The sequence below is a fragment of the Aythya fuligula genome, chromosome 14, assembly GCF_009819795.1.
Source record: "Aythya fuligula isolate bAytFul2 chromosome 14, bAytFul2.pri, whole genome shotgun sequence".
Classification (NCBI taxonomy): Eukaryota; Metazoa; Chordata; class Aves; order Anseriformes; family Anatidae; genus Aythya; species Aythya fuligula.
The window spans coordinates 7185232-7208574 of NC_045572.1; the positions used below are offsets into that span (position 1 = coordinate 7185232).

General features: G+C 50.0%; 1 protein-coding gene across 1 annotated transcript; it reads right to left on the reverse strand.

The window, feature by feature from the left end:
• Positions 1-5976: 5976 nt before the first annotated feature.
• DNAJC18 (DnaJ heat shock protein family (Hsp40) member C18) lies at positions 5977-20639 on the reverse strand. The gene is made up of 7 exons (XM_032196798.1): positions 20554-20639; positions 20256-20401; positions 18827-19012; positions 15749-15858; positions 14301-14410; positions 12115-12287; positions 5977-8377 (listed from the first exon to the last, which is right to left on the reverse strand). Exons 1-7 carry the CDS (start codon positions 20589-20591, stop codon positions 8253-8255), a joined length of 888 nt encoding a protein of 295 aa, XP_032052689.1. The 5' UTR covers positions 20592-20639; the 3' UTR covers positions 5977-8252.
• Positions 20640-23343: the final 2704 nt, after the last annotated feature.

Consider the following 23343-nt stretch of genomic DNA (forward strand, 5'->3'; position numbering starts at 1 on the left):
CCTGCCTGCAGGGGTGGCGAGCGGTGCCGAAAGTGCAGTGGTGGAGGCGCAGGCGTTATAAACCCCGGGGTGCTGGTGCGCGCCCGGTGCACCTGCATCCGGCCGACGTGCCCCGCGCCACCCGCCCGGCCGTGCTGCCAGCTGTCTGTCCATCCCGGGGCTGCTGAGGGGAGCTCTGCATGGGTTACCCCCACCATCTGCCCCCTCTTTTTTTTTGTTTTTTGGTTTAATTCAGTCCTGCGATGACTGCACCGGTCCTCGTCTCCCCCAAATCCTTCCCAGGGCAGGCTGAACTCTCCAGGGCTGAGGATTTGGGGTCTTACCCCTGGACATGGAAATTCATCCCTGCTGCTGCTCCAGGACCGTGGGATCCACAGCCCCTGCCCCTCTGCTCAAAATGCCCCCAAAATGGAACATGTAGGCCCCCCGCACCCCCTTTACAGACGACACAGACATGGGCATGCAGGGTTAATGCTGGCTCAGCACTTTTATTGCTGTTCTAAGGAGTCCGTGCCATAGCCGGGGTGCCTCTGCCCATCGCCCCACCGCACAGCCCTCGGGATGGGACCAGGGGGACAGGGGGAGGTGGGGGCCATGCACCTGGTCCCTTTGCCAGCCGTGGCCGTGCTCCCTTGAATAACCTCAGACCCCCCCCAGGGATGCCAGGTGCTGCTAAAACACCATCTTCCCCCCCATCCGTTTTAGGAGCTTTTTTTTCACAGCGGGGGCAGCGGCCCCTGCTCGGGGCCGGCAGGGCTGGCGCGGGTGGGGGGCTGGCTGGGGCCGGGGCTGGCCCGCATCCCCGTGGGGATGTAGTACAGGCTTTCCAGGTACCCGCAGTCGGGCCCCGATGCAGCGGGCGGCCCCTCGCCCTTGGGATCGGGGCTGAAGGTCCCGGGGAAGCCCCCGGGGTTTTCGGCAGCCGGCAGCTGGCCCTGCAGGTCGGGGTGCGCTGGGGAGGGGGCGGCGGGCGGCGCGGGTGCCGGCAGCCCCGGGAAGCTGCTGTAGGGCACGTAGGGCAGGCTGTAGAGCAAGGGGTTGAAGGGAGCTTGGTAGAGCCCCGTGTGCGATGCCACGGGCACCGGTGGGATGAGCACCTCCACGTACTGCCCCGTCTCGGGGTCGTAGAGCATCTTCAGCTGGGGCTGCCGCGGCGGCTCCATGTAGTAGCATTTGCCGCTGTCGGGATCGACGAGCATCTTGCGTTGACTGAAGGGCCGCGTGGGGCTCGGCGCGCTCTTGTTGCTTGGCGAGGAGCCCTCGGTCCTCCGGGGAGCGTCCTCCAGGCGAGGCTGGGGCTGGGCTGGGGGCTGCGGCACCGCAGCGGCCACAGGCTCGGGGGGCCGGGGCCGGGGGGGCTCGGGGAAGGGTTTGCTCCACGGGGATTCCCCAGCAGGCAGGGCGGACACACCGGTCCCCAGTGGGGCGCTGGCCAGGCTGGGGACTGACGGGGACCCAAGGGAAGCAGGGACTGGGTTGGTGGCCGAGGGGGTCCCGAAGGATGAGCTGGCTGGTTTGGGGATGGAGGGGGTCGCAAAGGGTGCGCTGGGTAGGTTGGGGGCCAAGGGGGTCCCGAAGGTTGAGTTGGCCAGCCTTGGGACTGAAGCGGTCCCAAAGGATGCAGTGGCTGGATTGGGGACCAAGGGGGTCATAAAGGATGCGCTCACGGGGTAGGGGATCAAAGGTGTCCCAAAAGATGTGTTGGTCAGGTTGGGGACCGAGGGGGTGCCAAAGGACATGCTGGAGGCTGACGGGAAGCCAAAAGGTGAGTTGGTTGCACTGGGGACCAAAGGAGTCCCAAAGGATGTGCTGGCCAAATTGGGGACTGCAGCGGTCCCAAAGGATGCGGTGGCTGGATTTGGGACTGAGGTGGTCCCAAACGAGGCAGTGGGTGGATTAGGGACTGAAGGGGTCCCAAATGAGGCAGTGGGTGGATTAGGGACCGAGGGGGTCCCAAACGATGCAGTGGCTGGATTAGGGACTGAAGGGGTCCCAAATGATGCAGTAGGTGGATTAGGGACTGAGGGGGTCCCAAATGATGCAGTGGGTAAACTGGAGACAGAAGGGGTCCCAAAGGCCACACTGGCTGGATGGGGAGCTAAGGGAGCCCCAAAGGATGCAGTGGCCGGGTTGGGAAGCGAGGGCAGCTTTGGCACTGGGGAGGATTTGGGGGCTTTCATGGGAATTGTCAAGTAGTTGGTGTTCTCCACTGGGGTGGCGTTAAGGTGCGGCTCGCTGGCTCCCGGCCACTTCGTTACGTGCTCCCAGCTCTCCCTCCGGTCCGGTGGCCTGGTGGGCAGTGGTGCAGTGGGGACAGAGGGACCACTGCCAGCCTCCCTCGCTCGAATTGGGACAGCGGGGCCGGTGCCCTCTGCAGCTCCACGACTCCCCGCCGAGGCCAGCCAGCTGCCCGGCTCGCTGGCGGGTGGCTTTACCGCACTTCTCACCGCTGGTTTCACGGCACGGGCGTCCTGGCCATCCCCTGGGCTGTCCTTGCCACCACGGTGCTGGTCCCCTGCGGCACCATCCCCTGCAGTGACGCCACGACCGCGTTCCTCCTCTCCCTCGGTGGGGCTCGGTGGCGGTGGGAGGACGAGGGTCTTCTCCGTCCGCAGCACCGCGCTGCTCCGAGCCCCAGAGCCCTCCCCGGACACCGGCGGGGGCCGTGGGCCGACCAGGACGTGCAGGTGGGACTCTACGTGCGCGTCCCCCCCGCTCCCTGCACGCGGCGGCACCCTGATCTCGCTCCGCTGGCGACACGCAGGGGACGCAGCTGGGCTGAGCTGGGGACCCTCGGCGGCAGCCACCTCTCTCCGCGTGGACTGGACTTTTGTGATGTGCACGGGCGAGCCCCGCGCGGGGCGGCTGCCGGTGACCGTCGCCGTCCCCTCAGCATGTGCCGCCTCCGTCTCTCGGCCACCAGCTGTCCCCACGTCCCTGTCCGCCGGCGGCACCAGGCTTGGCGCCGGCTCACGGCGGCAGACAGAGGTGCAGTGGATGACGAGCGGGGATGGCGGCGTGGGCTCCCCGGTGCTTTCCCCGACGGGAACAGGGGCCGGGGGGCCGCGGGTGGTGCCGAAGCAGAGGCTGTAGCTGCTCTTCAGCAGCTTGCGCACGTCCCGCGGCTGCGGGATTTGCACCTTGCCTTTGTTCCCCGGCTCAGCTGGGGCGGCCGCGGGGCTGCTGGGGCTCGGTGGCTCTCGGGGTGCTGGTGGTGGCTTCTCCTCCCACCGGCTCTGCGGCACCAGCTTCACCTCCTGCGCACGGGACGTGAAGACGCCCCGGGGTGGCACATCAGGAAACGCCAAGCTCTTGGGCTCAAACGGGACTACTTCAGGCCTGCTGGGGCGGATGGCTCGCTGCTTCAAGCTGGGCCATGGCTTCTGCACTTTCTCAAATTTTGGGGTGATGTCCAGCGGCTTCCTGTCCCCAGCGTAGCCTTCGAACAGGGCGCGCGCTCGCCGGTAGCGGGTCCTCTCTGTTGTGTGCTCCTCGGCGGGCAGGCGCTGGCACTGCATCACCTCCTGGTACTTCATCCTCTCGTTGAGCTCGTTGAAGGTCGTCTTCAGCTTGCAGACATTCTCCCTTGTCGCCTCGCTCAGCACGACCCCCTTGGCCGGCCGGGTGGTGCTGGCAGCCCCCAGCCTCTCGCAGCCCCGAGGACACCGCATGTCCTCGGCGGAGATGCTGCAGTCGGACTTGGAGAGCGAGCTGGACTTGCCCTCCAGGCCATCGCCGAGCAGGTCGGTGCCGACTGAGGACGGCCCTGAGGAGGTCGAGCTGCCCCTCAGCGATTTCTGCTCCATCTTATTAATCCACTGCTCGTACTGCATCTTCTTGGCGAGGACATTTTTCACCAGGCTGGAGGCCATCCGGGTCTTGCTGGAGGCATCGTCCAGGGAGGCCGTCTTCATGAACTGCTTGTAGTTGAACCTGAAGTCCTCACCAACAGCTCTGCCCTTGCCTGGGGGCTCCTTTCTGGTGGGGGGCAGCGGCTGGGGGGCTGAGGCATCCCCCCAGGGGAAGAACCCCGGCTCCTTCCTCTCCTTTCTCTTGAGCTGGATCTGCCGCTTGGGGACGGTCCTCTTCTTGCCGTGCCCCTTCTTGGCGTCGCTGCTCTCCAGCTCCACATCCACGCACTCAAACAGCTCCTTCCCCGTCAGCCCAGCCAGCTCGGCACCCCGGGGCTCCCCACAGGCTGCCCACCGCCGCCCTCCACCGCCGTCCTCTGACAGCGAGTTGGAGAGGCTGGAGGAGGTGTGGGAGCTGCACATGTCCAGCCGGGTGCCGGGAAGGCCCGAGAGGCTTCGGAACGACCTGGCCGTCAGCGCCCGCACCTCGCCGTCGGCCTCATCCGAATCGCTGGCCCCGCCGCTCCGCCTGGCCCGCCGCCCCTCACCGAGCATCGTCCCCGGTGCCGCCGCGCCCGGCCGGTCCCCAAAGGCAGCGGCGGGCGGCCGGTCCCCGCGGAGGGGACCCATCCTGCCCCCGCGGCCTGGCGCCGAGCTATTCTTAGCGGTGACGGACAGCTGAGCCTGCCGGCCGCGCTCCAGCCGCGGGCTGGGGACGGGGCCGTGCGGCGGGGGGCCCACGGGGGGACCCTGAGGTGGTGTGGCGGTGTGGCGGCCCGCGTCCTCCTCTTCCAGGAACTCCAGGCAGTCCTTGAAGGTGTCTGTCGTCTCCGAGCACAGCGCCGAGTGGTAGGAGGAGACGGAGGAGTCGGACATGCTCTTGGGGAGGTCGTCGCGGGGCAGGACGGACAGGCGGCCGTCCTCCTCCCAGGCGGACCGACGTCCTTCGGCGATGCCTTCGGGGCCAGGCAGCTCGGCGGGGCGGCCGGCGTCCCTCTTGCCGCGGGGGATCATGGTGGGGACTGCCCCGGCGCTGCCGTCGGGTTGGGAGCAGGCTCGACCTTCTGCTCTGCTCGCCGCGGCGCCCGGCTCCTCAATCACATGCGTGCAGCGGGCGCCAGCACGGGGGAGGCGATGCCAAGCGTCGGGCGGCGTGCAAATGCCACAGCCACCCCCGGCTTAGGGGTCTGCGGTAGGGACGGGGCCACTGCAAGCATGAGCCCACCGGGGACCCGCAGACCCCGCCGGGGCCGTGCCGGGTGGCTGAGGCCCTGCAGCGTGGCTCTGTCCCCATAGGGATGCTGCGTCCCCAGGTGGGGGGACACAAAGCCTGTCCCCAAGCGGTGCCACCCCCAGCATCCCCCAAGCGAGGACCGAGCGGCCAGGAGGGATGGCAAGGGGCAAAGTCAAACCGGGCGCCGAGCGGAGGAGGACAGTGTCGGTCGCCTCTTTCGGGGGGTGTGCGGATCTCCTTGTGCCTGGCCTGGTCCGGCCGCCCCCGCCGGGGTCAGCCGCGGCTTTTTGGGGCTTTGTGAAGGAAGCGGCGGCAGCAGGTGCGTGGCAGCGCTGCCAGCCTCCAGCAACCCGATGCCCGGGTGCATGTGGGGACTAAATTTAAACCTTGGCAAGCGAAGGGCAACCACAACGCCCGGCCTGGAGCTTAACCCGCCCCTGCCCGGCTGCTGGGCCGGGACTGGGATACACTCTCCATGAGGAGCTCAGCCCCGACCCCCATCCCCATCCCCATCCCCCTCGCCCACCGCCATCTCCCTCACCCCCGCGGCAAATGGCGGCCGCCGGCCCCGTCTCCTAGCAACGCCCTCCCTGCCAGGCAGGCCCAGAAAGGCCCAAAGCTTCCATTTGCAGGAAAAATGCAGCTCCCCCCCCACTCCTGCCAGGATCCCCGCAGAGGCCAGGAGTTATTGGAATCGGCTGGCCCTGGAAGCCAGCTCTGGTGAAGGACAGCGGCACCGAGGGGATTTTCTGCCCTCCCCCTTGGCACAGCCCCAGCGCTCACACCCAGCACCGGTGCTCGCCCCCGACGGCATTTTGGGGAGCCAAACGCCCCCAGCACGCAGAGTCCCCTCTAACACCCTGGCCCAGGAACGATACCAAACCTGGAATTAAGTCCAACCGCTTTAATAGAGTTGACATACGTTCTACAAACTATTTAATATATAAAAAGCAACATGAGAATTTTGCTTTTTATACGCAGGCGTATCAAGTGCTCGGAATTGGGATAGTCCAGAATTAAGGCTGCCCATTGAACCGTCAGCCCCCTTTCCCACCTGGAATAACACACTTTTGCCTTTGCAGACTCACACAGAACAGGGTTCACCACAGCCCCCACAACGCTGTGCCACTTCTGGCTGACAAACTCTGCTCAGCTGCTCCAAGGACCCCACAGCAGTTCCCAACAGGGAACAAAACCAACCTAGCTGTGCTATTTTAAATACTCACTGTACATTTTTTGTGTTGTTATTTTTTTTTAACACCCCCCTTCAATCACAGCCATATTGCTGTAGCTGCACTGAGCTAATCACATGCAGGACGTGCATCTCACCTGCAGGAGCCTCAAGTCTCAAAACCTGAGACAAGCAACCATCCTCTGGTCTAGATCACAGAAAAAACATCTTTTCCTGCAAAAGGGGGATGGTTTTTTTTGCACCTACATCCCCAGTTGCCTCATCCTCAGCACCAGCAGCCCACTGGCACATGCCTGCACCCTATCACCCCAGCACTAGGAGACCACAGTCTAAGCTTTAAATGCAGTTTTAATTCTGGCATTTCTCAAACTTCTGAGCACTTGATTTCCTAGGTTTAAGTGAAGACAAGTTGTGGTGCTCTGCCCTACACACTGCCAGTTTTAGGAGCAGAGCAACAGCTTGTTCAGTGTTTTGTGGAGATGTGCAGGTGAGAGCAGCCTCTACTACATACGGCATGTCCCCAGCCCACAGAGGGTGGGCAGAAGCCTGTGCCACCACTCCCTGTACTGCTGGGGTAGGGTATCAATGAGGATAGTTCATTCTGTGTGTTTTATAGATATCTAGCACATCAACAACTTAAGAACAGATATGCCAGCCCCTGCTCTGCTATAAAGAGGAATTTTGGGTGCAGCTAGAGAAGCAGGGTGGGCTGAAGCTGCCCTGTGTGGAGCTCTGGCCTTCCTGCTCTCAGCACAGGTTCTGGTGGAGGCAGCAGAACCAAGTCAAGGCCAGCTGTTGCACGGGACCCCGTGGGTGCCCATTTTCCTTCCCTCTCCCTGGCAAGAACACAATATGAACCTCCAGAAGCAGGTTGGTCCACATGGATTAGTTCAACCCTTAGCCAGGTAAACTACCAGAAAAACTGGCTAAGGAGCTCAGTGACGCTCAAGGGGAGTAATAGTGTTCTCTGCTGCTTCTGAGTGCAACCATCCTTAATTTGCCTTTAAAGGTTTCATAAAGGAGGATGAAGAAAAAACAGACACTACTACATGGATCTTTTTCTTTGCAATGCTAGTCTCTACAGTGGAACATTCATAACTGCTCAAGAGTAAAAATATGCTACATCAAAACTGTACCAGAAAAAGCAGGACCCCTGTAACAGCTGGAGAAGAGTTTGCAGATAAAAATCAGAGTTATACAGCCAGCTTAAAAATATGCCACTGGAAACGTATGAGAAAATAAATAAGGTTGTCCTTTCTCTGCAGTCTGGCAGATGCTGGAACCGATGCATTTCACAGGCTCTCATCTTCCTGTTCAGCGTTGTGGTTCTGCTCTCAGCTTGTCATGTCACTAAGGAGAAGCGGCAGACTCCCTCCAGCCAGACAAGTACTCGATCAAGTCCTTCTGACAGTAAGGAGAGCTGGGAGCACGTCAAAATGCTTACCTGAAGCAGGTACTCAACACTTCGGAGTTAAGCGCTGAATACTGGACTTGAACAGGACGTATGCTGCCTTTCATCTAAATTCTCATTACAAGCGACTGTAGAGGCAAGGACATCCACTTGATAGCAGTATGAAAAGGCGAGTGCACTGAGTACTGCGAGCTACACGGTTGGTATGACCGGGTGAATTGCAGGTCCATAGAAAATACAGAAAGCATAAGACATTTGTCTACTCTCCTGGGAAGCATATACTGTTTGGATGGCAGACAAACTACCGATGAGACACATTCCAAACTCAGAGCATTTCCCAGGGAATTAATTTACAAAGTGCCACTGGTCCTTGGAACCAAATATAGCGTACAGTATATTAAAGCAAACACTTGCCCTACAGCTTGTGTTGGCCCATCTCTGCACTATATGAAGGAATCGAATATTCACTCTTCGCAATAGACTCCTTCCGTTTTTATACAAAGGAAAATAAAAACATAATTTAAAACAGCAATAAATAAAAACTACAGAATGTGTGTGTCCTGGTCAGCCCCCTTTGTGCATTCCAATCAGACTGGAGAGCTTCTCACAGTGCTCAAGTTTCAGTGATTCTGCTTTCTGTTTTAACCGCTCGTCTCTGTATAGCTTGGCCAAATTTGACAAATCAGACTCTGAAAGATGAAAAAAATATATATTAGGATGAAGCTGTGAGCATGCTTCAAGTAACTTTTCCAATGCTTTGTTATCCTCATGATTTTTTTTTAGTTCACCTTATTTCAATATATCTGTGCATGTTATAGGAGCTTTCTTTGAAGAGAGGCCATCATGTTTAACCAGGCTAGCTGCTTAAGAAAACTTCCCATAATTGCTTAAAAATTCAGAGTTATAATAAACCAAAGACTCTACCAGTGCACCAGTTGGGCAATAACTGAAACCCAAAATAGGACTATTATGGTCTACAAAGGAAACAAACTATAAAAATATAGCTTAGAAGTCACATAAGATTGAAAGCTTTGTTAATGACTTACAGTGATTAAATATATACGCATTCTTAAAAGCAAACTTACTGTGCATATTTAAACTAACTATATGCGTGTTAGTAAGATACCATTTGGTCTGCTAAACAGCCACCGTCTAAGTCAACACCAGCATTTACAACCTAATTACACCTCATCTCCTTGTGCACTGATGTTTCAGCAGGCACAGACCGATGGAGAGGAGTTCACTCTGCACCTGCCAGCAGTAGTTAAGTGACAAGCCAGAAGGAAAGAGAACCTCGTGACTACTTTCCTTATTGCTTTCTTCAGGCTACGTCAGCTGCCTGCAGCTAAGCAGGAGTTACACGATGTACATCCCTGCCCACGTAAATGAGAAATGCAATTCTTCTGACAAACCCGTTCTGCAAGGGTCCCAAACATCCATCCAAACAGACACTTTAAAGTATAGATGGTGATTGTTGTGTATTTTTTTTTTTTTTTTTTGATGTTGCACTTGTCAGAATTCAAACTCCGTCTGCCAAGAGGTTGGCCCAGAAGGCAATGTGAATTCTTTTATTTCTTCTTTTTTTAATTGATTACAGGAAGGTGAACAGCTAGATAAAAGGCTTGTTAATGAAAGGGCACAGGGGCTTTCAAACAGCACAATCTTGAATGTACTTTGCATACATTTCCCCTTCTTCTCAAAAGCAACATGTAACTGAAATAATCCCATTGTTTGAATAATCTCCCCCCAGCAACTCAGAGAAGCATCTTTTGCTGATTAGTTAAGGAAGTCTTAATATAGCTTTCTCCCTGAAGAATAATTTAGATCCAGGATTAGATGCACCTATGAGAATAGCAGTAATTTATTTCTGAAAAGGTCAAAATTTCCCTAAGCACAGGCTACCTGACGACATTCAATTTTTCAAAGAGCTTTTGTACATCGTACAAGTCCCTCATTTTACCAAATCATTCAGTAGGGAAAGAACTTCTCAATAGGGCCTTTCATGCCTTACGTGCTCTGTCCCTACGCCACTGAAATTTAAAGCCATATGAGCTCCGTCTATATAAGCCTCCATCTATTTACTGAAAAGCTTGATAAACCGACAGGCACAAACATCTTAATTTTAGGTCAGGAATCAATCTTCATTTTTTCTAACTGGAACACCACTCAAGTAGACTGCAGATGTGCTGAGCACAGAGTCTAGACGACCCTTCAGCAGAACCAGACTTGGGTAATCGTTTCCAAGTCCCCAGAGTTCTGCAGCACAGACTTTTAGCCTCTTTTGCCCAACTTGTCCACTTGGGCACGATTATTTTCTGCCAATATCTGCGCTTCGACAGCATCCATTCTGTCATCTAAGTTTCTTGTGTTTTTCAATCTTTTACACTGCTGTTCCTTCAACCTTTGTTGACTGAAGTTATTCTCTTTAAGGAACTCCTAAAATACATATTTCCAGCTATGCATTTTCTCTGTTTTCAGTTGTGTAATTGTTATTCTTTGATTCAGAGCTCTTTGCAGTCTTACTTCACAACTGTGCTACTACAGCTGAACAATCATCTGTAAAAACCTGAGACTTGCCTTTTGTATTTAACCATATCAGAGCATGTCAGAGCACCAAAACCCACAGCATAAGCACCTTTCACACACTGTTTTGCTGTGAAGGGACCAGCTAAGGAACATACTGATGTATCAGGTACCTTTTAAGTTTTTGTTAAGGTAGCTGGACCCCAGGTAGCCCTTTTCAGATCATAAAAATCAAGGTCTTTAATTTAAACTGTTCATATAATGTGTGTTCATTTTGCTGGTGCTAAAGAGAAGTGTACCTTCAGTAAATACAACAAACCTACTATTAATAGACATTCAACTGACAAAGAAGTCAACCACAAAGTTACGCACTTACACAGGAATCAGTTGACCAAAATTATGAAACAGCAGCTCATTAACAACTCTCCCAGGGTCTCCAAGGCAACTTTTTACCAGAACCTCATCTTGTATTCAAAATCATTATATAAAAAAATGAGTTAGTCAAAAAAGTATTTTTACAAACTGGGCTGTAGGAAAATTAGCACTGTTTCAGCTGAGCTCATTGTCCGCTCTCACTGGCCTCGGTGGTTATCATTCTGAAAAAACTTTTTTTTTTTTTTTTTATTACAGTGGTCTCCTCAGGATAGTGCTTATTGTGGACAATGTAAGCATATTTGCAAGTATGTGACTAATACACAGACTATAAAAAAAGAGTATAAAAAAGTCTAGGTGTAAAAAGTCCTAGAGGAGGTTGCCTTACAGACATTACTTGGCATTCAGTGCTGGATTACTTCCCTCACTCTATCAGTCCCTCTGCAAACCCTGTTGCCCATTTCAGGGCACAGAAAGGTCATAAAGGTCTACATGAAACAGACAATACAATGATTTTTAGTTGCACTAGGTTACCTACAAGGAGTTTTCCTCTAAGGGGGAAAAAAAATAAATCTATTCCTATGGCAAGCCTACACATGAAGCTTACGTTTATGTTTATTAACGGACACATTGTACCTGGGGGCTGGTGCTACCAGCCATAGATGTTCAGAGATAAGTCAAGCAAACCAAAAGTTAAGGGATTACTTGGCATTTTTAGGGTTTCACATTATGGGTTCTTTTTATTTATTTCAACTTCAGATTCTACGTCTGCATACTTCTCCTTAAGAGCAAGATTAGTAATTTTAACTTAAAATAAGAAAAACGTCTCTGGATGAAAAGAAAAGATTGACTGAGAACTGACACGGGAGAAATCATTTAGAATGCTCATGTTCTTACATTCTCCCTCTCTGCATTCAATTCTTGTCTTTAAAAGACAGTCTTGACTACAGTGAAAAACATGATCTCAAACTCCTCTAAAGATAGAATATGCAAATAAGTGCATGAAATAATCACAGAAGCACTCTTTGAAAACTGATACCAGTTAACACAGATTTTCAAAAGCTATAGCCTGTCTTCCTGGTGAAGGTTTGAAGAAGAGGAGTTAGATGATCTGCTTGTGGAGCTAGTCAAAGTAAAACTGATTCCGCCTCAGCAAAGGAAACATTGATTAGGTGATGCCTCAAGGTCTCTCCTAGACCTAACAAACTGTCAGAGCTAAATAAATGTGCTGGACGATAGCGTTTAAAACATCATCGCTAAGAGGTAGTCAAGCACAAAGACTGAGTGGAAAAAAAAGTCTCTAATAGTGGAATCAACTTTCCACTTCTCTCTCAATCACCTACAATGAACTCTGACAGCCCCTCAAGAATAACAAATTCGGAGTTAAGAACAGATGTGAGAAACACCACTGCAAATTTGAGAAATTACATGCAATGGAAAATGAGGCTAAAATGGCAGTGCTTTGTGAACCGCAGCCATCATACAACTGTACACAGGGTGCAGGCAAGCACTTGTAACAAATATAACTTACTCTGCTGTTTCTCCTTCCAGCAGCTGGTCTGAATATAGTCTATGTAATCTTTTTCAACGGTTTTCTCTAGCTCTTGAAGTTCTGCTCCTTGATAATTCTTCTCAAAGTTTTTATCAACATAGTAAGGCACCTGCAAGTTCTCTGTTTCTCTGCTAATAACATGGCCTATGGACCTGTGAAAACATCACGGAGAAAAAACATTCTGCAGCAGTTCAAACAAAGAAACAGTGAGAAATTTCTTGCAATGAACGTTTCCAAAACAGAATCTTTACAACTTCTCAGTCACTTCCTGCAGGACTATAGCTCCCTCAGCCACCCAATAAGGAAACTACAAGCCTCAGGCACAGCAAGCTCTTCACATAGAATTCACTGAAAAAAAAAATAACACAGTGAAAATACATAATACTTAGTTCTTTGTAGATATCTCTGATTCAGAGCTCACAGTCCCTTCCAAATACCACGTTTGTTCTCAACAGCTCAGTCAAAATACTTCTAAAGTGTAAGTGCAAATTTTATCTTTAAACAGAAGCTCCACACCCTTTCTTCTGTTTACTGTTAACTTCTGGCAAGCTAAGTCCAGAAATCCATTGGAAATGATGGCAAATATAAAGACTATAGCAAAGTCACATGGACCAGTATTGTTTAGGGCATGGTGTAGTTGGATGTAGGTTTTCCTGATTTCTGGATTAATCGGTAGAAATAAGAATTAGTGGGGGGATTTTAGTTACATTTTCCTTTAGTGTTTTATAATCACCAGTAAGCTAGGTAGTACGTGGAGCACCCCATAGGTAGAACAAGCCACCGTGGCACAGACACGAGGCTAAACTATCCTCTGCTACTGAGTTTTTACTTGAGCAAAGATATCCAGGAGCTTTTTCAAATCGCTGCGCAGAGAAAGAGGCAGGTAGCCAAAATGTGAAGTTACCCTCTACCCAATGGAATTCAGTTTGCCCCTTCCATTTCCTGGGCTCCTCTTTTCCTTCTTTCTGTGTCTCAGACATGTACGCTCTCCTTATATAAACACTTTCTTTCAGAGCTGTTAGTTTTTTTAAAGACAGGATTTAGAGAAACAGCATCTGTAACTGTATACCAGGCTGAGGCCTGACTATCTCAAATCAACAGGAAAGGGGGAGGCAGTGAGGAAAGCCAGCGAGATTAGCTGCTCTGGGGGCAGCGTGGGAGGTTTCACACAGGACTGGCAGATAGCAAAAACGCTCTCGGGAAAGAAAAAAACAACTACAACAACAAAAAAACCACGAACAGAAGAACTAAGCCACCAACCATCTTGTTCTCATGCTAGGTCTACATACTGACATCTTGTGGTAACGAACAGTAAAGGGCCTTGGGACCAATTAAAGCTACACCGAGGAGCATATGGGCCTAAATGTAAACAGTTTTGCTCCTAAAAGGGAGGCAAGGAGAGTTTGTAGAGCACTCTGCTACTGCTGTGTGTAGCAGTCCCCAGCCTGCAGGGTGTTGAAATACGCCGACTCCCATTCTTATCTCATTAAGAGCCAGGGCAGCTGACTGAACCAGTCTAGAGATCTTCCTTCCTCCCAGTGCTGGATGCTGGGAGCAGTAAATGGGTTTTCCTCTGCCCCACAAACTCGGATTACTGCAGGCCTGGCGCTCATTGTTTCCGCAGCTGACCAGTTTAGTTTGTGTTCTGCAACGTGGGGATCCTGCCTCTTTACAGGCACTAAACCAGGGCATTTCAAAGTATTTATGGTTTGTGGAGCTTGACAAATTTTCGAGAGGAATTTAGGCTCCAGAGCAGATTTGGATTTACAGTGCCAACTGCAGGCTTGATTTCCTAATTGCTTTACAGGGGAATGTCAGAGGCAATCCACAGACCCTCTAGGGCTGATCAGTCCTGTAGCTAAGCTACACCCACATTCCTACTACTGTATCATTGTGCATTTCACACCAGTTGGGTAAGCGCGCTGGCTCAGCGCCTCTATTTGTTCGGTACACAGCACAACACAGCTCACCACCATCTACTTCACAGCGACAGCGTTTAGGAGAACTTAGCAGAGACTGCTGGTATTTCCTTATTTACAAATTGATAACAGTTTCTAGAATGAGCGGAAGAGAACAGTAACAAGCATTCTTCTATCCAGCCCAACTTCTATCTACCTCTTATCTCAACACCAAGGACCGGAAGGAATTGTTTTCAAGTGACTTACGATTTGTAGAAGAGGCTGTAGGGTGGGTTAGTCGCCATCAGCTGAGTTATAACCGACACTATTATTATTATGAAAACTGGCATCAACTGAATAAATGCAGAATATGAGTTCTGAAAAGAACAACGATAAGTTGACAAATAAAGATATATACAGAAAACGATGCCCATGCACAGAAATCTGGTTATCATAAATCAACAACACATTAAATGTAAACTTAGGAAAAAAAAAGACAAGTACTTTCAAATGCTGACAAGGATGACATTTTAAATAACCTTTATTAATGCTCTCTTCAAGCTCCTGAAAGCCATTTTCTTCCAATTACATTTTCAGAGCATTGCCTTCATCTACAGCTCCCTCCCCAAGGCAGCAGATGCCCACAACACTGTCTGCCAGTGACCAGCTGACAGTCCAAACCAAAGGAGCACCGCGATTCCCATTTCTGCCTATGCATTTCTGAAATTTGCATGTATTCCAAAAATCTCAGTCTGTCTGAACACTGGACAAAGCCACTTGAAAGTAAAGGCTGAAGAGACAATATGTAGCGTAACTTGAGGCAGAATGCAAGCACTTGCTATGTTGTTTGAATTGATTTTGTAGAGCAAAAGAGTGAAAAAAGTCCTAAAGATCAAAGAGTTCTGCTAGGCAGAGACCAACCACAGACCTTTACTCCTGCTCATTTGATTTTTAAACTGCCTTTTTGTAATTAGGAGCAGAACATTATAGTTGTTTAGGCTCTGTTCTCCGTCCTGGGACAGCAACAATACCCGACGTAGTAGTTGGTGGGATTCATTTGCCCCAGCTCAGCTGTCTACAGGCTGTGCAAGTTTTTTTCAAAGCCTGCCTATAAAAGACTCAATAGGAGAAAAATTGTCTTTCTTGGAGAGTGACCTTTTTAATAGACTGCCTCTGAAGGAAGATTTTTTCCAAGGTGTGCAGTGTGAGCGTATAGGTGCCTGTGCTAACAGCACACGATACCTGGTGTCTCATCAAGTTTCAGCTGGTAGAGATGTATCCCAGACCCATTTTGCTCTGGGCTGGAAAAAGCCTATAGCAGCACCTGGGATGAAACTGTATGCTAATTTACTGAAGAATTCAATATGCCACGAGGACGAGCCAGTACTTCTGTATTAGATATCAGTTCACATTTGGACTGATCATTGTTAGATTATCAAGCCCTCAGAGCTTGCAAAAACCAAGCACCAGTGAAATATGCCTGGTTGCAGAAACTCCAAAGCCTGCGATCCTACCAAAATAATTTATTTATCATTGCTTTAAAAACAGAACAACAACAATACGGTTACTTTTCAAGTCATCCATTTTGGCTGCAGCACTTAAGGATAAGCATTGAGCATTTAAGGATGGGAAAGTCTCAACAGGCTTCAGATGTATACGTGAACCCCTCACCCTGGTGAAATGTTTAAGCCCAAGAGATCCGTTCTCCTGGCTACCTGTGGCCTGTTTTCTTCCTCCTCTTGCTCCTGTGTCCATGCTCTTTCACGGTGCCTCCGTGGATAATAGTGTGCGTCTCTGGCTACATTTGAAAACATGTGGATATTTCCTGTTAAAAGAAGCCAAAAGAGTCGTGGTTTTCAACTGGCTGCTGGTGTTTACCTGTACTTGTGTTTCTGGTTGATTATTCAGGCTTATATTACACAGACAGAGTAATAGTTTTGAGACCTTAGATTTGAATGTCAAAGCAATGTGTTATTCCAAAAAGAGCGTACCAGAGAAATTGTGAAATTCACCCCTGCTCCATCCTAATTTACAAAAATTAAGAAAATCGGAGAATTATTTTTATATAAAAATTGTACCTCATACTTTATTTTTGTTATATTCACTTGCAAGGCTGCAATTTATGTTGCATCTCCAGGCTTCAAGCAGAAAAATTAATTTGCGTCACCAGATTCAGGCCCCGAACTATGGCTTCAGATAATTACCAGAAATGCTCTTCTACAGTCAGTTCTATTTTCTCTTTCATCAAGCTATTATAAAATCATTAAGTGAAACTGTTAATGTCAAAAGAGATTAATAAAATAGCTTTTTGAGGAAAAAAGTACAATTCAGGATTTCCTTTCTTGCACACTGACTTATTCTTTCCTCACTTTAGAATTTTTAAAAATTGCATATGATGTTTTGATTAGAAGCTTGAACTCTGACTGTAACACCATGAAAGTATCTAAATAATAGCTGAGCTCCCCTCTTTTGAGATTCAAAGCATCTTTGTAATGAAGAATTGAAATTTATGGCCATACAAAAGGCATACCAAGCTATTTTTAAGCCTTGGGAAATCAAACTACAAATTATTTTAAAACACTCTTATACTGTCTTTTATCTGAATTTCTCAAAGAATTGTGCAAGAAATTGGGGAAGTGATCTTCGTTGTTGTGTCAAAACACCTGCTTCATTGGTCATTCAAAGATACAACACTGCACAGGACTAACAAAGTAAAAGAGGGGTTGAAGAAGAATTTTTTTCTTGAAAAAGAAAGCTTCTATCATTTAATGTTGCTCAGGCAACGTTTTATCAAACTCCAAAAGAATGGATATGAGTGTGGAAATGAGGAATGGCTTTTGCAGGGTAGCTAGAAAAACAATTCCCCAATCCAAAGTTTCTCACAGAATTTTTGCCCCCAGTTTCTTTCCTTCCATGCACATTTATTTTTTAAGAGAAAGAAGTTCAATTTGTAGCCCCTACCCATCATAATTACAACAGTCTCTCTTCGGTTTATAAGCTGACATGCCATAAATCTGCCCTTAGTCTATGTGAATGAGTTTTGTCTAACACCATTTCTGAATTAGATTTCCAAAAACCCTGGTGCTAGCAAAGTGTCAAAACAAAACAAACACAAAACAAACAAACAGCAAAGACTGCATCTTAACACAAACTTCAGTTCACATGCACAATCCCCACTTAACATTATGACAGCATGAAAAATGTTCTCTTTATATTACCCATCTGCACGTGCTCTTACTGTTAGCTCTCTTCCTAAGTAGAAGCCATGGATTTTGCCATTTTGGAAAACTACTGAATTGATATTCCGTAAAGAAAAACCTCACTTTTAGGTTCTGAAAACATATGTAAATTTAGGTCCAAGCAAGTTTTTTGGTGAAGAAATTTTTGTTTATTACTGAGAGCTATTACTATGAAATCATGTTTATTTTCATATTCTTCACCATTTGGATAAAACCTCCCCTACGCTTCTTCAGGTCACTCTACCTATTAGGTAACAGCCGTGCCCAGTACCTAAGTTCTTCCTGCAGCTCCTCAGTTTTCAATCCTTAATTCCAAGCCTACAGCTATGTAGCAACCACGTTCCACAAATGGACAATGTCTCACCTGTGGCCAAAGCAAAAGGCATGTGCAGGTGCCATCTCCTGCAAAGTGGGAGGGAATCATGCCAGCCTGAGCTCAGCACACTTTACAAACTTAATGATCAAACTTTGAAAGTGATCTGAGATCCTCTTAGCTATGAGATGCTACCACACAGACCACAGTAATGAGTAGCTTTTAAGTCGTAACTTGTAACCTGTGCCTATTGCTTAAGGCTATAGTAACGGATTTGTTACTTTATGTTATGCCTTGGAAGTGCGAACCAGCAGGCAAAAGCACTAAAGCAATTCATCAAAGACTGGTGATGGTGGCAACAAGATGCCTGAGCTCACCACAGCTTTCAGATTTACTTTTAAACCTAACCTGCATTCCAGTGGGCTTGCAACATCTTCCCATTTTCAGTACAAACAGAAAAGCCAAGGCTGGACTAAGACAAGCACAGAGGTGCTGCAGGTACAGGCTCTACTATTCTGTATTTCAAACAGCCAGATCTCACTGGCAGGCATCGCTTTCTATGACAAGAAGCTTTAACTTCTTTGACTTGGTGCTGAGAGACAAACTCCTTATGTTTTCCCAGTTACAAGGGCACTGAGACTGCAACACCAGGAGCTGCTGCTGTGCTGTAACGCAGGAACATGTCTTGAGGACAACGCCATCAAAGATGCCTCTGATCCCTTCCCATTCACACCTTGCTTTGCCTCCCAAACCATCGCTGACTTCCGACAATGGGGGGAAGAACAACAAAAAGAAGAGTCTTCAGCTGGTGCTGGTACAAAAATTTTGCCCAACCAAGTATCAAACAGCCTAAACCCTTGCCGAATTAAGATGTCCTGACCCCTAACTAGTGCTGCCAGAAGTCCTCACGAAGGCCGGGGTGTCAGGAACATGCCCCAGCAGCAACAGCCGTTACCCCCCATCACAGCTCTCTCTTCTAGCAGCACTCTGGGACAGCAAAGCTGAGCTTTGAGCTTTTCTAGGGACCAAACTTACTACAACTTTAAGTTTAAACAGTGCATTAGGGGAACTTTTCCAGGCATAAAAAGTCAGGAGGAAAAAAAAAAAGTAAATCCAAACAGGTTTTTGCTCTTCTCTGAACTATAATTTAGCTACCTGAGCAATATAAAGAGGAGCTGAGCTTCCTTTATGGTCTCGTGTCAGTTTATTACATTTCAGAAATAGTGCAGATGGATACCAACCTGTAGGAAAGTGCCCGCCAAAAAACACATTGAATATTTCTTCTGGTGTAATGTCTGCTTCAAATTCTGTGTAGTAGTTATAGTGCCTGGCCTGGCCAGTGCTGACATGCTCTTGGTCAGTTCCAAATTCATCGTATCGCAATCGTTTTTCAGGGTTGCTGAGAACTGCAAAAGCATTGCCTATTGCTGGAGAATGAATTGAAAGAAGTGTTACAACACAGCACCTCCAGGTGTGGGAATTCTCTAAGCAGATTAACAAAATACCCAAGCAGGCATAGAAAATTTGTGCATGGCCAGACTCATTTACTTTTGAAAGAGCTACCTTTGTGTAAGTAGCATTACAACACCAACATTACCTGTGATGGAACCTATTTCCTGCTATCACTGACACCAGGAAAAAGACAAAAATGTTGAAGTATACGGAGAGAGTTAAGCATTTGGAAAACCAAGATGTGAGAGACCACCTATGTTAAGAGACTGAGGGAGAACGTAACTTTTTAATCAGGTCAAACTAAGTATTGACACAGCTGTGCACCTCCATCCATGAAATACAGTTAACACAAAGTTAAGAACTGCAGAGAGTAATTAAAATGCAGACCCATATTCCAAGCTTTCTGTCAGCAGAGATGTTTGTGAAGCTGTACCTGCATATTTATTCACAGTGCACGTCAAACCACCTGGAAGTAGCTCGTTTGGTTCATCATCTTCCTTGGTCTTTGATAGAAAATGGCTGTAAATAAGTTTATACTGAAATACAACCCTAACACAAAAAAATTAAGAAAACTTCAAGAATTCCTTATTCTAATACACAGCAAGTGAAAGCCTAGTTTCCTTAGCACTGACTTACAGTGCTAGTTTTATGTGGTTGTAGCACGGTGAGAATGTGGAAGATGCTAAGAGTTTAGATGCTAACATTGCTGATGCAGGCTTGGACTGCACCAATACTGAACAGCCCAGGCACATAATAATGGATTTAGAATCACAGAACTGTTACAGTTGGAAGAGGCCTCCAAGATCACCTGGTCCAACCATCCCCCTACCACCAGTGTCACCCACTGAACCCTGTCCCCAAGCACCACGTCCAACCTTTCCTTGAACGCCCCCAGGGATGGTGACTCCACCACCTCCCTGGGCAACTTGTTCCAACACCTGACTGCTCTTTAGAGTACTCTTTGATTTTATATATTTGCACGTGTTTTTTTGACGTTCTAATTAAGACTCTGAGGAGTTACTGATTACACAACACGTTCTGTGCCATAACCAGTACATCCCCAGAGCGTTACTGACCCTCCAGTGCTATCTAGGAACGAGCCCTGCGATGCCTTTCCCTCCGATCTGTATTTTGAAGGCCCTGTAGGAGCCCAGCCGTACAGGTGCGAGGCTCACAGGTGCAGGTGTCCGCAGGCCGTGCCGCCCGCCCCTCACGCACCTTTGAAGGCCTCGGTGGCGCCGGGAGCGCGGTTCTTGTCCGGGTGGAATTTCAGGGCCAGCTTGCGGTAGGCTTTCTTCAGGTCCTCCTCGCTGGCATCCCTCTCCACGCCCAGGATCTCGTAGTAGTTGCGGCAGCTCTTTATCCTGAGGGGGGGGAGCACACACAGGGCAGCCGTCACGGGCCGGCTCCCCTCCCTCAGCGCAGCGCACGGAGCGCGACGGGGCCCCCACCGGGGGCCGAACCCACCCCCCTTCACCCCCAGCAGCCCTCCCCGGCTCCCCCCGGCCCCGCTCACCGCCTCACGCCGTCCAGCTGCTCCGCCGTGTAGGTCATGGCGGGCCCGGGGCAGCCCCTGCCCCCCGCGCCCTCACCGCCCGCCGCCCCGGCCCACCCGCGCCGCCATCTTGTGCGCACGGCAGGCGGCGGCGGCGGCAGCGGCGCCGCGGGGGGTTCTGGGTACGGTAGGCCCGCCGCCGCCCCGCCACGGCCCGCGGACTACATTACCCAGCGGGCACCGCGCGGGGACGTTCTAAAGCGGCTCGGTGACGTCATAGGGGCTTCTTTAGGGAGGTGGTGACGTCATATGGGGGTTCCTTAGGGAGGCAGTGACCTTATAAGGAGGTTCCTGGGGAAAACAGTGATGTCATAGGGGGCTTCCTTAGGAGGCAGTGACCTCATAGGGCTGTGACCGCATAGGGAGCATCCTGGGGGAGGCGGTGACCTCATAGGGCTGTGACCTCATAGGGGGACTTCTTTAGGGTGGCAGGGGTCTCACAGGGACACAATGTCCCAGGGGACCTCCTGGGGGAGGCAGTGATGTCATAGTGCAGTGACCTTATAGTACAGTGACTTCATAAGGGCTTCCTGGGGAAGGCTGGGAAGCAGTGACCTCATAGGAGGCTTCCTGAGGAAGACAGTGACTGCATAGAGCTGCGACCTCATAGGGGGCTTCCGTGGAGAGGCAGTGACCTCATAGGGCAGTGACCTCATAGGAGCTTCCTGGGGAAGGCTGCGGAGGTGGAGGCCAGGGGGCCCCGGGTGCTTGGTAACATGGCAGCTGCCTCCCCCCAGGCCTTGTGGCCCCACTTGAGTGGCACCTTACAAGGGCTGGGGGCTAAAAACCTCCCCTTTGTCATCCTGCTGAGAGAGGGAATGGTGGCAGGCACTGGAGGTGCTTGTGAGGTCCTGCTTGTTTGTGGCACGCAGCCGGATTTGTTTTTGGAAGGCACATTGAGGGCTCCTTGGGGCTGCGGAGGCTTGCATGGGCTGAGCCTCGCTGCCTGGAGCCCCACGTCAGGCCATGGGGACCCACCTCGAGATGTTGTGGTGAGGGTGCGAGGAGCCTGGAGAAGCCCCGCTTTGGGTCTTCTGACCAAATGCTGCACCTGCAGCATGGGCTGGAAGGTTTATCTGCCTGGGATTAGGTGCTGCTAAAGCTGCTCGTCTTCTTTCCTCCCATGGGCCAATTAAAGCTGGGCTAATAAGGTGTGGGAGAGGTGTTATGGGATGCTGTGGCTACTGGCGGTGTGAGGGTGGTGGTGTCTCCTACCTGTGGGATTCACAGCAGCAGTGCTTAGCAGGGGATCTCCTCCCCTTTGAGTGGCAGCACCTGGCTGTAGCTGGTCACAGCACTTCCCCTGTGTATTTTAACTCTTTTTTTTTTTTTTTTTTTTTTTTTTTTTTTTTTCCAAGGCCCTACAGAGGCTGTGCGAAGAAGGACAATGAATCAAAAGGAAGGAAAACGAAACCAGGGATGAGCTCCTGTGGGATGGCCTTTTGGACCTCAGCGTAGCGTGTCAGGAGGGAGATGAGTTAAAGCTTGGCACTTACGGAAGTGTTTCATATTGCAGGTGCTTACAGGCTGCCTCTAAGCTGTGCTCCTGAGACATGAAATCTGCTCATGAGTCCCCACACACCAGGTCACAGCTCTGAGATCTGGAGCTGCTTGGATCCACCAAGCTGGGTGTCGTGACCTGGGCTCTTGTGCTTAAGCAAACTCACCGCCCTGGTGGGGGTAGGGTGAGCAGTGTCATGGTTTACTTCTTGGAAATTTTACTGGAAAAAAAACTTTAATAAAAAAAGTGCTTATCAAACTACCTGGTGTGTATGTTAAAAATAGAAATTGTGTTGGATCTTAACAAGAGTTGTGAAACATCGTGTTTATTATGCTGAACACTTGGTTGCATGCTGTGAAGCACAGCTACCTTTAGCATTGCATGCTCCAGTAAGCATCTCGTAACCATCCCATAAAATTAAATCAAGCTAAATTACATGTTTCATTGGACTGTGCAGGGGAATATGTGCAGTTGATACCTATTTTGAGTGCTTGGCTAAATCTTTTTTTCCTTGACTTCACAATTTACCTTCAGGGTTGATAGCTTCTGATGCTTGTGCTAGGAGAAATCAGTATCTCAGTGTTCTGCTGCCGGGTAAATGAGGTGCTCCAAGGTCTCTGACTCTGGAGCTGGTGGAGCTTGCAAGCGGGAGTCACAGTGGAGACAGGCAGAGGCAAAGGTAGTTGCAGAGTTTGTGCTTCAGTGCGTTATGCTGCTGAGTAAGGCAGCTGAGAGCTCCAGGACTACCCAACTGAGCACTGTTTCTCTTGTGGTTGCATGGAAGCTGGGTATTGATGTCTCCATCAGCCTCTGTAGCTCTGCTGATAAGGATGTGATTTTCTGTAGGTGACTGGCAGCTGGGGCTGAGCCAGTGTGGGCCATGACCCAGCCGGTTCCTGGTGTGAGATGTTGTGCCTGTGAGGGAACATCTTACCCTAGTGACTGGGGGATGCGTTGGTGGTGTGTGGTCCTGTGGTAGGATGGGAGCTGTGCGTCTGCCTTTGTGGTCTATTGGGAAGCTCTGGAAAGCAGTGGCACAGAAGACTGAAGCTCTCCCAGCAAACTCAGGCTGACGGCGTTCAGGAACTGGAGTAGCTCAGTGTTTTGCTTGTGACTGCTCCCGCTTATGCTCAAAGGCCTGTCTATGCATGCCGTACAAGACTCCTTGTATGTTGGACTTGTGGGAAGACACCGATCTGTCTGCCTGTAGCTAGTTATTGACAGCAAAGTATCTGAGATGGCAGCTTACA

Bases quoted from the DNA above. Each gene is read 5' to 3' on its own strand.
- DNAJC18 (XM_032196798.1), bottom strand. From the start codon at position 20,591: ATGACCTACACGGCGGAGCAGCTGGACGGCGTGAGGCG. The intron at 20,402-20,553 runs GTGAGCGGGGCC...CCCCCCCCTCAG, and splicing joins CAGCTGGACGGCGTGAGGCG to GATAAAGAGCTGCCGCAACT. The intron at 15,859-18,826 runs GTTGGTATCCAT...TTCTTTTAACAG, and splicing joins TGGCGGGCACTTTCCTACAG to GAAATATCCACATGTTTTCA.